Below are 14675 nucleotides of genomic sequence, written 5' to 3' on the forward strand. Positions count from 1 at the left end.
ATTCTTGTTATTCCTTTTTTTTTTTTTTTTTTGTCAGTAACAACAACAACAATAATCCCGGGTCAAAATGACCCCGACAGAATTTTTCCATATAAATTCAATTTTTATTGAATATGTTGATTATACGTCATAAGCCAAGCAGAAGTCTCCAACAAAAAAAACTACTTTCTACATTTACTTTAACTTTCAAATGGGTCTATTTGACCCACAACAGGAGGGTTAATTTATAAAGCTTGCACTGGAATTTAAAAAAAATGTATTTGAGTTGTTGCTGTTTTAGGCAGAGACACATGATCATCTCTGCAAATGTCCCTGCCTCAGAACTTTTCCTGCAGCCTTCTTCGGTGCACCACACAAAACTGTTTTGTTCTTCCTCCAATGATGGCAAATGTCTTCACAGGAAAAAAAAAATGATTTAAGCACGACAATATAGCTGTCCTGAATGGCATGAATTATAGATTTGTATTCACTGGGGCTTTTTGAGTTTCTTTTTCAACTCAACAACCCTTCACACAACACAGTTATTTGGTGCGTTGTAAATGACTTTAGCACCTAACAGCTCATTTCATGTATGTCAGTGACTCAAAAGTTGATATATGCTTTTCATAAATGAAGCTTTACTGTCTTCACTTTGAAAATTAACTGAATTAAATTGATGGAATTACACTCCACTGGAGGGTTTTGCTTAATTATTTAAATGCTTTAAAATGTGTATTCCTTTTTTTGTCATTTGATGACAACTTCTGAAAATTGCATTTTTTAATAATGAAGCGAGCAGACAAGATTTGGGTGGTGGGCGTGGAGTCATATAGCTGTATATATTATAAACTGTCAACACACGAGTCTCCTGAGCCTGCATCTACAAAACAAGTACAGTACATTCAAAGTCACGAAAATAAAAATTACATCCAGGCGAGTAAAAAAAAAAAGAAAAGTGATGTGATCTGTAAGCAAAGCTGCGTCCAGGTTTTTGTTTACAAACATAACAAATATGACTCTTAACTGCTTTTGGACGGGCTTCCTCCGCTTCCTGCCCGCGTACATGCAGTCTCCAGGTGGGATCATGATCTTGCGCTCCGTGGAGGTAACAGGTGCGCTGTGGAAGGAGACACAAAAAAATAACAAACACAAACGGGGGACTTTACAACTTTTCATCTATCTGACTCCGAGTTTGTTTTGGGACTCACAGCATGACAGAAAAGTTGAGCTCAAACGCCTTTTAAGTAACTGCAGTTGATTACAGGAGAAAGAATTAATTGGTGCAAAATAGAAAGTTCAGGGTTAACTAGTCAAAAATAGCATATTAATAACATAAAAGCTGGATAGAAATAAGTGCAAAAGCATACTCACCTAGACACGCGGTGGTTGTTAGTTAAGTCCAGTATAGTGTTGCAGTGGAGTCACATTTAGCACGAAAAAAAAAAATAGAGAGATGCGTCCCAAGTGGGGGGTGCACCCACCTCAAGAGTGGCAAGTGATAAATCCACGGGAGATCTAATCAAATCAATCGAAGAGCTCCGAGCTGATGTTTTCATCAGCTTTTGTTAGTGCTCGCGGCAGATGTTGCCTGATGCTTTATACCCAATTGAGTCGCCTTCACTTCCTCGCCTTTCAGGTGGCGGATTCCTCTGAATGACATGCCGAGCTCTTCGCACGCAACTCCGCCTCGCAAACAGAGCGCATACACACAAATGCGCGCGCACACACAGACGCTCATACGCATCCAAGCTACACGAGGTTTGTGGTGCTTTCAGGTGTAGTCCGCCTGTTGGAAATATAAAAACTTGTAAGTTTTTGTTTCAAATATGCGTCATGCTGTAACTTCAGTATGTAAAATTTCACATTGAAATGGTTGTTTTTATGTTTAAAACAACTTTAAAGAACAGTGGGGAAACTTAAAACAACAAGTCAACATTTGCTCCGCTTTTACATTTAGCTTCAGCAATGTTGTAAACAATAAAAAAAAAAAAAAAAAAAAAAAAATACATTAAAACTATATATTTTTTCTGTACATCTCTGCTTTACAGGCGTGATCACAAATTACGCGTTTTATCTTTAAATCATTTTAATCTAAAGTAAGTTTAGGTATTAACAGGGTTCACGTGAAGCCGGCATCAGCCCAAACCGACCCCGACGGTGCGCGCACGCGCACACGCATTCGGAGAGCAGGGGAGGGGTCACACGCTAAGGGCAGCCCAGCCGCTAATATGCACATTCATACAGGGACCGTCTGCGGTCGGCGACGCTAGTTACGAGCCGGAAGATTTCCCTCCCGCTGCGAAACTGGTTTTACAAGGAAATTCAGTACGCTCGAGTGCGATACTTCGCCCAACTGGACTTACATTATCGAATTAATTGGATGGATGAGGGGAGAGCGGCGCCCTGGGACGTGTTTTAGTAAATAAGTCAATTTCAATGAAGAAGGGCGATCGGGACGGAAGTTAGGTGTTATCCTTCAAAACAAGAGCTATTGGGAGAAAATAAAATATAGTAAATTCTTTTGCTTGCTTGAATTTAATAAATAAAATACAGTAAATTCTTTTGCTTGCTTGAATTTTAATATTTTTGTTACGAGTAAAACAGAATTTCATATTGGTGCATAATTTTATACTGATGAATTTCGTGTTAGTGTAATAAAATATGTATTCTCCTATCATATGTGATTATTGACCACAAATTAAAAAAAAAAAAAATCTGAAATAATAAAAATAATGTTGATCGTGAACAATTTTAAGACGTTTCCAGTTTTGTTTGTGCAACGTCAAAAATGATTTCTTAACACATTCGCACTTAACCTCTTTTTAACGCTGAAAATAGTCTTCAAAGTCAACAGAGGAAGCATGTACTTCTTCAATTAAAATGTAATTCTTCTCCATGGTCAATAGAGAGTATCTCCACTTCCTAAAAATCAAAGTTTCGTCATTCATAGTTTCCATTGGTGCATGGTAAGCCATTAAACGCCTCTTTAATAAATGAAATTGTCCCCTTGACCGAAAATGATTAATTATATTGAGAATCTGGAAATGACGTAGCCCATTAAAAAAAATCAAGTGCTGAGTCTAGAATGAAACTAGTTTTACTAGAAAAGAATGATTCAATGTAGTTGGTATTTTTTTATTTTTTTTTATACGCTTTTAATTGGCCCAAAGTGGTCACGATAGAGAAAATGCTATTGACATTAACGGTATACAGTAAGTATTGTTGATATATTTCAGAAGCTGGAATTGGAAATTACTAAATCAGACCAAAATCCATAATTATAAAATTTAAATACATATATATTAACACAGTTATTTTTTGTTTTTTTTTTGTTTATTTTTTATTTTTTCCAACGCAGTAAAGCTTGCCACTGATATCCTTCCAAATTCAAGGGGAAAAAAATATGCTCAGTGTGTTGCACTGCCCTCTGCTGTCCAAAATCCATACTGTACGTAAACTGTACAAGTTGTGCAGCTACCCCATATCCTAAAGGACACATATATATTGTGTAAATTCAGTGTCTGGAATGCCTGCCCACCCTTCAAGTGTGAAACTAAACAACCAAGTAAATATACTATCTGCTTATTTCTTAAAATATGTATGTGAACAAGCCCTTAAGCACGTATGAGAGCTAGAAAAAGAAGATTATCCGGGCAATGCGAGCACACTGTGGAAAGTGTATAACAGGCCCTTATCAGAAAATGGGCCTTTGATTTAAACTAGAGGGATGCTATGGTATCAACATAAATCCACTGGCATCGCCATCTAGATTAAGCCCTGCCAAGGCTACTCGCATCCTACCTTCGCACGCAACTGCGTGTGAGCGTGCCGGTGACAATGGAGTCACTGAAAGCCACATGCCAGTTGCAATAGTGCGGCTTTCATTGATCACGACGTCTCCGCGGGATTTCGGGGGAAGCACGGAGAGGTGACATGACACGTCTGATTCTAATGGACATGAATCATTGATGGCAACGGTCACTCTCGGGTGACATCTTAACATCCACTCATTTCATTTCTGTCACAATTATTTAGGGCAAGGCCGTTCGTGACTTTAATGATTGCTCAAGGAGACAAAACAAACATATACTGCTCGGGTTAAATTTGACAGCAATAAAAATGCACTAATTGTCATTTTTAGTTTCAGTATGAGAGAGACTCTGTGTTGGGATGTTGACAGTGGAATGGTGATGTGAAAGGAGCCAACAACTGTTTATGCTAACAATATGCTAGCCTGAGAGAGACGTGCTCGCTGGGCGTTGGACACAGCTGCTAATAACCGACTTTCAAGGATGTGTACGAGTGTTGACAGCGGGGCGGGAAAACAGTCACAAGTCATCTGGAATATTCACACGCGTGCACTGACATGCACACAATGTTGTCCAAGGTCACACTCACGTGTGACCCAAACAATTTTGTCAGTGATGCGCAGCCAGCGGCAAATGGCAAAATGACTTTCAATATATTCTATTTATAGTTTTCAAGCAAATTCAGTTTAGGAGAAGGTTTGAATAAGACAACCACTGGAAACTGTTCCTCATAATAACCCCCCCCCCCCCCCCCCCCCAAAAAAAAAATAAAATAAAATTCAATATTAAACCATTTTCATGTTTATTTTTTCATAACTGAACCATCTATTACCAAAGAAGAAAATAGTCAAACAAAAATCCCAATACTGTATATCTCATTCTTATCCCTTTGTTTGCGTCTTGCAACTGAAAAACTTGAAACCTTCGGAGTTACCTCTTACTGGAGGAACGAACCTGGTGTCTCATCCAGTTAGTTGGAGCTGAAGTGGGGGAAAAGGGTGTAAAAATAGTGATTACCAGGTCATAGCCAATTCATTTCCTTTTTCCCACGACTGCATTATGTACATTTACTGACAAAACATCAGCACCAACTCCACTAATAATGTTTTCAGGGATTATCCAGAAATGTTTTGCTAAAAAAATACTTGTCTATTTATGAATGTATCACTTTTGAGCAAAACCAAAGAGTGGAATAGTCCCTCAAATGACCAAATTTTTGAAGAATGAAACACTCACAGCGAGGCTCCCCGGGTGGTCTCGGGTTACTGGCACTGCTGCCAAAGGATGACTGGAAGTTGTGTATAGTTTCTTGAAGGATCTGCCTTTCTCGGCCCTGAACAAGGCACACCATTTTCGTTTCACAAACTCACTCATTCAGGGTGATGACATATCTTTTTGTCAAACTGAAATGATCCTTAACTTATACTTGTACCTTCCCGGCATTGAGTTCTGATATGGCTGCCAAGATCTGTTGTCTAGGTCCATCTGTTTTAATGCCAAGTTCTCTCAGGTCTCCATCTGTTAGAGTCAAAAAAGCTTCCATATCCACCTAATAAATGAAAAACAAATCAGCCTTTTGTTTTCTTTTTTTTACACACAGCAGTTTAACGTTGCCAAACACATTTTTTATCATTACAACTTAACCTCACATATCGTTAGAAGAAAAGAATAAGTACCTCCTGTTCCTCAAATATGGGCTGATATTTCTCCAAGGATAGTTTCTTTAAAATACTTGACAACTCATCTGAAAAATCCAAAAGATAACAACAAAAATTGTTGATGCTTTCCCATCTATTAGCCAGTGTTTCATTACCTTCATCTGTAATGGTCCCGCTACTGGAGCCCCCACTGCTCTTGGAACGAGGATGGGAAGACGCCGAGGACAAGGAGTCTCCTTGCCCGCCGGGGGGTTTGGGAGTCGGGGAGGGAGACGGGGTCAGGGTGGGCGATGTGCTCTTAGAGGTGGACGAATTCCCAGACTGAGGTCTCTTCTTTAAATCCAACTTCTAAAAGGAATGAAGAATGTTTTTGTCAGTCATTATTTGTCCATAGTGGGAAGCAAAATTGCTGGACCAAAACCTCAGATGTCCATATATATATTTTTTTTTAATTTGTAATTTTTTATTTATTTATTTATTTTTAAAAATTACATTTTTTTTTTTTTTTTTTACACATAACAAACCCAACTGATTGCACAAACATGATGCTAACTAACCCTTCTTGAGGTGACATCAGAGGTGACCAGATTAGAGTGGGTGTCAGGCAGGTTGATATCTGGTGTCGGCATGCTGGCGGTGGCGGCTGAAGGTGGACTTAAAGTTTGACTGTGCGGTTTGTCGGGAGGTTGAGTCTTCACGTCAATCAGGCCTGCGGCCTTCTTCCGTTGGGCCGCTATCTGGGCCAGAACACCATCTGCACTGCCCCCTAGTGGAAAGATGTCAACACTCCACTGGGAAAGATGCAAAACATGCGATAGACTACTACCACTATGAGAGCCAATTTTAGCCTGTATTGTAGTATGCTATGACCCTTTCTCATAATCCATCATGCTAGTATGCTCAAGCTACGCATTTTGTGACCATGTGGTGAACCTGAGCGGTTGTGCGTGTCTCGGTTGAGCCCCGCCACCCCATTGGAGCCCCCAGAAGAGTGAGGTGAGTGATAGTGGCCAGAATTGGAAGGAGATGATGACGACGGCCCCTTGGGAATGCCAGGAAACTTCATGGACCTGCTCACCACTCGACTGATAGATGTCTAGATTAAAAAAAAAAAAAAAAAATAATAAATGAACATAAAATGTATGAGCAAATCTATACCCCATCTTTTCCGCAGACAAACACTGACTCACAATATCAGAGTTTCCGCTGCTGTTCAACTTTCTCTGTGGAGGCATCGGAAGCCGGGGCGCTTCACTTTTTCCCTCCCTGAGGAGGTGCGAGCGGTCCGAGTTCCATGATTCGAAGTTGGATGGGGGCAGGAAGGGAGGGATCACCGCCTTTAGCTTGTCATTCGGCAGCCGGGTAAGGGGAGCGCCACTTCGAAGCTGAATGAGAAAATCTGATAAATGAACTGCAACGTTGTAAGACAATTTCTTCTTCGACTGTAATTGCCTATAGAGGCCACAAGATGGCGACAAATGGCTTATATTTATTAGAATGTTTGGTCTATGGAACATATGGGGAAAATCTGAAAATTGCTAATATTTTCAATACTTTACAAAAGTAAATTTCCATGATATTATTTACAGCAAAAGTATTCATTCCTACCATTGTGGTAATTAGCATGTCCTCCTTTTCCGACGACGCCCTGCAAAGACCTGGAGAGGAAAGTAACAGCACGTTTATTATAATTAAAGAGGAAGTCAACCCAAAAACAAATTTCTTGACAAAAATATGTTGTATGCAGCCCGACTCGTCTAAATAGAATATTCTGGTTAATATTGGATTAGTGGAATATGAATTAAACAGCAAAACCCAGCAATTTTTTTCAACACCAGAAGGCGGCCATTTTGTCAGTTGCTGTCGAGTGAAAATGACACCACAGCTGCTCAGGTCTCAGTTAACGACAAATCACAGCCCAGCTTCAGAAAACAGGTGAGTTGTGATTGGTCTTAGTCTGAGCAACTGTGACGTCATCTTCAGTAGACAGAAAGTGGCAAAATGGCCGCACCCAGATTTGACTGCTTAACTCATATTTCACTTATGTAATATTAATCAAAATGTCATGTTTCGACTCACTCTCACAATTCTGTCTTACCCGTGTCTTTGCTCTTGACTGCCCAGACGCCGCTGATGTCACTTACTCCCTGGCTACCGCCGGGTGCCAGAGCGGCGTTAGCGGCACTAGCAGGTTTCACGTCGGCCTTCATGGTGGCGTCCAGGGACGTCTCGGCGTCGTCGGGGAACGGAGCCAGCCGATTGGACAAAAGGCCGTGCCTCAGAGTGTGAGTCAGCTTCAGCCGCCGGAACCGATTCGACATCCTATTCCACCAGGACTGGCGATGGTGGATTATTTTTTTCACGGTAGGTCAAGGGGCCACTGGACTTCGAATATTGGAGCAACTAAATGGAAATGAAAACAACTCACCTTGAGGCCTCCTTTGTCATCAGGTGGCACGGGGGCATTATTGAGGGCGTGCCTGCCTTTGGAATGAGCCACTGAATTCCTGCCACGGTGCTTGGACCTCTCCTTATCCACTTGCATACACACCGACGCTAACAGACGTACTAGCTCAGTGTCTGACAAAACCCAGTGAAGATACAAACAATTACGCAGTAATTCAAGCGTATATTGAAGAGTGAAAAAAAAATTAATAAAAATATGTTAAATACCTGGATCATTCAGCAGCATGACCAAATCAAAAGCTGTGTATCCATTCTTAGCTCGAAGGTTGACATCAGCCCCTTGACTCAGAAGGTATTTGACAACATCTTTATTTCTGAAAGAGGAAAAATAATCGGTAAATTATTATCACCTTTATGCCACAATATTGTAGCATTTTTTTTTTTTTTGCTCACCCATGATATGTGGCCTGCATCAAGGCCGTCCACCCGTGGACTCCGTCCTGTTTGTCGATGTCGGCCTTCTTCTCCACCATCAGTTGCACAACTTCTAAGTGACCGCTCACCGCCGCCATCATCAGCGGCGATGCTCCCTCCTGATTGGAGGAATTCACCTGAGTGGGATCCTCTTCCAATATTTCTTTCACTAGCTGGGAATTTCCTGAACATAAACACAGAAAAAAATAAAATAAACAACCGGTAATGTTATCTTTGGAATGGTAAAAAAATAATCTCAACGTACCCAGTTTGAGGGCGCTGAACACGTCTGGTCTTCGTCTTTCATCGTCTGGGAAGAAACAAGATTTCAAGATTTTTTTTAAGAAGTTAAAAATGCTCTTTACGATATGTTCTATGTGTCCCCACTAGTCTAAACTTTGTATTCTGATTAATGCTGCATTTGTGGAATATGAATTCAGCAGAAAAATCCATCCATTTTTATCTATCCCTGGGGGCGGCCATTTTGTCTTGTACTCCCACTTACTGTCGACTGAAAATGACATCACAGTGCCTAAGTGCCCAATTCGTGAAGGTCACATGGCCAAACCCAGAAAGCAGGTGCGTCGTTACCTGATCCCATAGGCACTGTGATGTCATCATCAGTCGACAGCAAGTGGCAGAAAAAGTCAAAATGGCCGCCCCTGAGATGAATAAAAACGGGTGGATTTTTTTTTAATTTTTTTTTAAATTCATATCTCACAAATACAATGGTTAGAGTAGTGGGGGCTCATATTATTATTGAAATTACAAAAAAAGATTTTTGTCTTGACTTTCCAACACGTTGCAGATTTGACAATTTTATATATTGGTGCAAAAATGCTTTATTACATTAAAATTGCCATTATGCTGCGTACAAGTTACACATTTTATGTATACAGAAATTAATTAATATATGTTGTATAAGATAAGATAGCCTTTATCATTTATTAGTCCTTCAACGGGGAAATTTGCAATAGTACTAGAAATATTATATATCCATCCATCCATCCATCCATCCATCCATCCATCCATCCATCCATCCATCCATCCATCCATCCATCCATCCATTTTCTTGACCGCTTTTCCTCACAAGGGTCACGGGTCATGCCTATCCCAGCCGGCGGTGGACACCCTGGACTGGCTGCCAGCCAATCGCAGGGAAATATTACATAAATGACAGTAATTGTTAATAGTGTATGTTATGTACAAGGTACATAGATATGTTTAATTGAGCAAGTAAAATAAAATAAGACAAATACAAAAGTTTTCATAAAAATGTCAAGAATTTCCATTTCTCGTACAAACCTTGTCACATTCTGCTGGCAAAATACCGCACCATTGATGCAGAGAAGCATCAAAGGGGTTGAATGTGTTGGGGGAGCGTTTCCTCCCTTTGCTTTCGCTTTCACATTAGTGTTAACTGCAGTAAATGCCCATCTTGGTAACGCGCACATAAAAGAAGGGAAGAATTACAGAGCTCCTGCTTAGTGTTCATATGATGTATGTGAATGGAAATGAATGAAGCCATTTTGTATAACGGCTAACAACCCAACAGTATGATCTAGAAATGTAGCTTTTTAGAAGCTAACTTTAAAGTATTCCAGCATCCTACCAGTCTGTGGTCGTACAGTCGTGATGGAATCCAGGTAAGCCTTGATCTCTCTCTGTTTTAGCTGCATGGCGAGTTCAAACGCTGTCTTGGACAGCACATTAACTCGGTCTGGATCGGCGCCACGCTCCACCAGCTGCTGGGCCACAGCCACCTTGCGAAGAATACAACTTGAGTGGTCATTGTTCCGCGAAACGCAAACACGTAACAGTAGGCTCAAGGCCCCCACCTTCCCACTGAGTGCAGCCACCATGAGGGGACCCCATCCGGTGGTCTTCTGCGCAAAGCTGACGTCGGAGCCCCACTCCAACAGTAGACGCACGATGGCCTCATGGCCGTGTTGAGACGCAACCATCAGAGCTGTAACGTCCATAAAATCTCGGGCGCCGCCTCCTGCGCAGCCTTCACCAGCTCCGAAACTAACCACGTTGCGGGGGGGAAATGCACAAGCAACCTCAAACATTCTAAAACATTCACAATGGCTTTTGTGTGAAATTTCAGGACAAACTTAAAAGATGAAGAGGGCTGTTTAAATACCAATTCTAATTGAATCAAGAAATGTTATGGTTCATGCATGGATAAAACACCTGTTGTGAATTTTGCCGCTAAGCTCCATTTTAGAGAACAGCAAGTACAGAAACAATGAACAATTGGACATATGCATTCAAAAGTCAAGTTCAGTTCACCTGTAAAGGTAATTTCAGGTCATCTGTTAGACCGTCAGAGACGACAAAGTGGCCAAACCTGCAGCTGTTGTTGTTATTTTCATTGTTGACAGCGTCGGCCAGATGATCAAAGTCGTCCACGAAGGCGTCGCTCTCCAGGAGAAGCTTCACGACGTGCGTGTGTCCGCCACGCGCCGCCATAGTCAGGACACTTGCACCCAGCCTGTTCCTTCCGTTAATGTCAGCCCCGTTCTCCAACAGGATGTGGGCGACGGTCAGGTGGCCAAATCTAAACATATAGAGGATCAATGTTGCCACAGTTACCTTAAAAAAGTAACTTCATTACTTTACTTATTACTTATTTTTAAAAAGTAACTAAGTAGATTACAAATTAATTTCGTTTTTGAGTAACGTTAGTTTGTAACACGTTACTGACATCACTGCAGAGGATTATAAATGACTAATATTACAGTTTGCTTGTCCTCTTCCATCCATCTATCCATTTTCTATAGCATTTGACCTTGTTAGGGTCACGGGTGGGGTCTATTACAGCTGACTTTGGGCAGCAGGTGAGGCACACCCTACATTAAACCATTTGACTGTGCAGACCGTTACAGTGATTTAACCAAACATTTGCATTTAATATTTGACAATTGCTTTTATTTTGAGGTGGAACATAGTGTTAAACGTTTGAGAAGTGTTCCATTAATGTACAATTGTGCTATTAAAACTTGTCTATGTGAATGACAGATTACTTTCTACAGTAATTAAAATTCCTGATTGAGATGTTTTCGGGGTCAGCCCACCTGGCAGCCTGCATGAGGGGCGTCCAGCCATAATTGTTACGGCTGTCCACCGAGGCTCCCTTTCGAAGCAAAAAACGGACCAAATTTTCATGACCGCTGGCCGAGGCGAACTGAAGGCCGGTGTTCCCCTCCTCGTCCGTGCAGTCCACCGGTACGAGAGACAATAACAAATCCGCCGTGTTGCAATCCGAGCCCGCGTCCGAGCGCAGCCTGCTTTGCCTCCCCGAGTCTTTCGAGGCTCCGGGCTCCAGAATTCCCCGTGCCGTTTCATAGTCCCCCTCATCGCAGGCACGGAGGAGAAGCAGCGAGTTAGCGGGGACGCCGAAGTTCATGTTCGCTCCTTGGTGTTATTCCACTCCCATTCAACTTTTAAGGACAAGATGAGTTTGAAACTTTTCCTCTGTCACTCGGCCTGCGTTTGGACGTCATGATGCGCAGCCTCCTATCGGCGCGAAACGGCAACAGACTAAATTCCTCTTCGTATTATTCAATCATAACAATACTCACGGGCTCTCGTTTGTAAGAAAACTTGTGACATGGGCTTTAACTTTTACCACCGGCTAACACTGCCTTGTTGCCCGTTACTTGTTCAAGAATTGCATCACTTGCATCCTTTAATCGGAGACAGCTTCCGGTTTCCTTTCAAAAGAAAATGCCATTTGAGACGTTAATTGCTGTTTTATCGTTAAATTAAAATATTTATACAGAACAATATACTTTCTGCAATAGTCGCTTGTCAAATGTCGGTAAAACAATTTCCAAATCAAATTTTAACGTCACAACCTCAAGGTTGTTTTTAATTACAGGAAATAAAGTATACATAATGATACAATTGAAATGTACTTAACATAAAATTGAACTAAAAATGAAAACCATTTTTCTTAAAAACAGTTAATGTTTCGATAATTGAACAGACCAGTGAGTCATTCGCACTTTACCACTAGATGGCGCTAACGTCCTACATCTATTTATTGGTAATTCAGTGTTACTAACGTTAATTAATAACACCGAGAACAAAAATATCATTCAAACAATTAAAAGTTCTACTGTCGTGGGCCCCATTCTGCTAAAGCGCTATATAAACCCGATTTATTATTATTATTATTATTATTATTATTATTATTATTATTAGTAGTAGTAGTAGTAGTAGTAGTAGTAGTAGTAGTAGTAGTAGTAATAATAATAATAATAATCTTTTTTAGTGACGACAGAGTACTGTACAGTACTAGTACTTAATAAAAATGCTCAAATGGCTTCCCATTACCCCTCCGTGCTATGCCACTTGGTGTCGCTGTCACGAACTGTATAATACAAGAAGAAGAAGCGAGAAGAACCCGGATGAACAGTACATATGCATGAAACGGCCCTTACCAAGCCCTCTTTCTTGAAAAGCTAACCACGTTGTTGGTACTTTTCCTGGCTCACCGCTGTTCGCGTAATTTTCTTCCGAATAAGTCGGTCAGGAATTGTCACAATGGTATGGTTATAACAGCTCTGTTATTACTGCTTTCACGAGGTTCGCGTGGTTATTTGAAAGGGATTCTAATCTAAGGCAAACTGGTACTCTTAATTTTTATCGAGTCGGCTAATAGCATAATGTGGCTAACAATCGTAGCGTTCACGCCTTGTAATATTCGCCACCACAGGCAGTATGTTAACAAAATGGCCATGAACATAATTCGGTTTTAGCGGTGCATGTTATCAATCCAAATTCAAGACATAGAAAGTATCACTGAACAGCTCCATGTAGTGAAGTCACGTTTGCGTCGATGCCTAATGTAAAGTTTTCACTCGACGCCAACGCTAGAGCTAATTGCATGAAAAAGACATATAACCTATAAATATAAAACAAATTTAAAACTTATAGTAATTTATTCTTAGGCCTGCGTAAACTAGTTACTTGTGCACAATATGTAAATCGTCATCAAAATTTAGACGTCACAAGATAGTGGCAAAGGACTACTTTTATGCAAATGAAGTTCCTCAACTCACATCAAATGTTATTTGGTACTAAGGTACCAACCAAATGATGCACTAAAAAAAACAACAACAAACTATATATAATATATATAGTCTAGTGGAGGATATGTTCTGAAAAAAGAAACATAAAAACTTGATTTAGAAAGAATTCTAGAAATGACGTTAATGCGATGAATTGCTTATTTACTTACATGCAGGCTTTCAAGGACTCTGGGAAGGCACCTGTTGAGACTGAGGTGACCATCCACCGCATCCGCATCACCCTCACCAGCCGCAATGTCAAGTCTCTGGAGAAAGGTAATTAAACAAGCCTTAGACTCAGTCTTTGTCACTATACAATGTACATCAAAACAATTATGCCTTTATACATTATATATTGACAAAGATTCTGATTCTCTCTTGCTGATTTGCTGTGAAGATATATATTTTTTCTGATCACCCTGATGAATGGAATACGCTATTCTGAGCTTTTATTTGAAAGTACCATCATGTTTTAAAGTGGTTGATGAAGTGAATGTAACAGTTAACACCCCTCCACCCCCCTGCAGTCTGTGCCGACTTGATCCGTGGTGCAAAGGAGAAGAACCTGAAGGTGAAGGGACCGGTCCGCATGCCAACCAAGGTAAAACCTTTTTTTATGCAGAATGTGTATTTAATGTCAAAACTAAAGCCTGTTGACAGTGGCAGGTTTCACATTTCTCCTCCTGTCTTGGCCAGACCCTGCGTATTACCACCAGGAAGACCCCCTGTGGCGAAGGCTCCAAAACTTGGGATCGCTTCCAGATGCGGATCCACAAACGCCTGATTGATCTTCACAGCCCATCTGAAATTGTTAAGCAGATCACCTCCATCAGCATCGAGCCTGGTGTTGAGGTTGAAGTTACCATCGCTGATGCATAAATATGCACTGATGCAATAAAGAACACAGGGGAAAACTGACTTGCATTTTTTTTTTCCTGTGTGTGCGAGTTAGGCTGTAATATTTTTAATGGATTCCTTGAGGTGTTTGCAGCCTAATTGAGTGTATTAAAACTTGAATTGTGGTATCCATACAATCTATACTGTATATACATTAGTCCCGCCATCATTGAGGGTTGTTTGAGATCACCTCTGCAATGAGTGAAATCTGCGCTAAAGAAACACCCTATTTAACACACTTGGATTATTTATGAAGTGTTTAACTTTTTTTTAAGTCTTTATAAACAAGAGCACTGGGTGGTAAAATGTATGTAAAAGTCACTAAATAAAATAAAAATGTATATTTGAATAAAAAAAAAAAAAAACGTAGC

The 14675-nt window shown here is 40.6% G+C and overlaps 3 protein-coding genes and 1 non-coding gene across 7 annotated transcripts in view; 2 read left to right on the plus strand and 2 right to left on the minus strand.

Annotated features, from left to right (window-relative positions):
* The window catches only part of ahrra (aryl-hydrocarbon receptor repressor a), a 61187-nt gene extending 58585 nt beyond the window's left edge, over positions 1 to 2602 (minus strand). Inside the window, exons 1-2 of one of the 3 annotated variants that reach the window (XM_077509444.1) lie at positions 1351 to 2602; positions 1004 to 1096 (exon numbers count right to left, since the gene is read on the minus strand). In XM_077509444.1, coding sequence (XP_077365570.1) covers positions 1004 to 1065 — 62 coding nt within the window. In that variant the 5' untranslated portion in view covers positions 1066 to 1096; positions 1351 to 2602. Of the gene's footprint in view, positions 1 to 1003 lie in introns of all 3 variants that reach the window. The other 2 variants (XM_077509443.1, XM_077509442.1) reach the window with 2 other exon arrangements.
* Positions 2603 to 4573: 1971 nt separating this feature from the next.
* On the minus strand, positions 4574 to 14632 carry anks6 (ankyrin repeat and sterile alpha motif domain containing 6). 2 transcript variants are annotated; one of them, XM_077509044.1, is made up of 18 exons: positions 11407 to 14631; positions 10680 to 10889; positions 10165 to 10354; positions 9939 to 10089; positions 8592 to 8636; positions 8306 to 8510; positions 8120 to 8226; positions 7875 to 8026; positions 7545 to 7782; positions 7055 to 7104; positions 6637 to 6831; positions 6380 to 6542; positions 6004 to 6212; positions 5602 to 5794; positions 5465 to 5532; positions 5221 to 5337; positions 5025 to 5121; positions 4574 to 4768 (listed from the first exon to the last, which is right to left on the minus strand). In XM_077509044.1, exons 1-18 carry the CDS (start codon positions 11736 to 11738, stop codon positions 4719 to 4721), a joined length of 2772 nt encoding a protein of 923 aa, XP_077365170.1. In that variant the 5' UTR covers positions 11739 to 14631; the 3' UTR covers positions 4574 to 4718. The 2 variants fall into 2 exon arrangements, 1 of the variants encoding a protein (XP_077365170.1); XR_013280891.1 differs by having other exon boundaries at positions 4748 to 4768; positions 5209 to 5337; positions 11407 to 14632.
* Positions 12716 to 14325, plus strand: rps20 (ribosomal protein S20). The gene is made up of 4 exons (XM_077509057.1): positions 12716 to 12883; positions 13584 to 13683; positions 13935 to 14008; positions 14104 to 14325. The coding sequence occupies exons 1-4, from the start codon at positions 12881 to 12883 to the stop codon at positions 14284 to 14286; spliced, it is 360 nt and encodes a 119-aa protein (XP_077365183.1). The 5' UTR covers positions 12716 to 12880; the 3' UTR covers positions 14287 to 14325.
* On the plus strand, positions 13794 to 13859 carry LOC144009853 (small nucleolar RNA U54). Its single transcript, XR_013281055.1, has one exon. It is a non-coding gene; the product is annotated as a small nucleolar RNA U54 (small nucleolar RNA).
* Positions 14633 to 14675: the final 43 nt, after the last annotated feature.

Source organism: Festucalex cinctus, chromosome 20, assembly GCF_051991245.1.
Source record: "Festucalex cinctus isolate MCC-2025b chromosome 20, RoL_Fcin_1.0, whole genome shotgun sequence".
Lineage (NCBI taxonomy): Eukaryota > Metazoa > Chordata > Actinopteri > Syngnathiformes > Syngnathidae > Festucalex > Festucalex cinctus.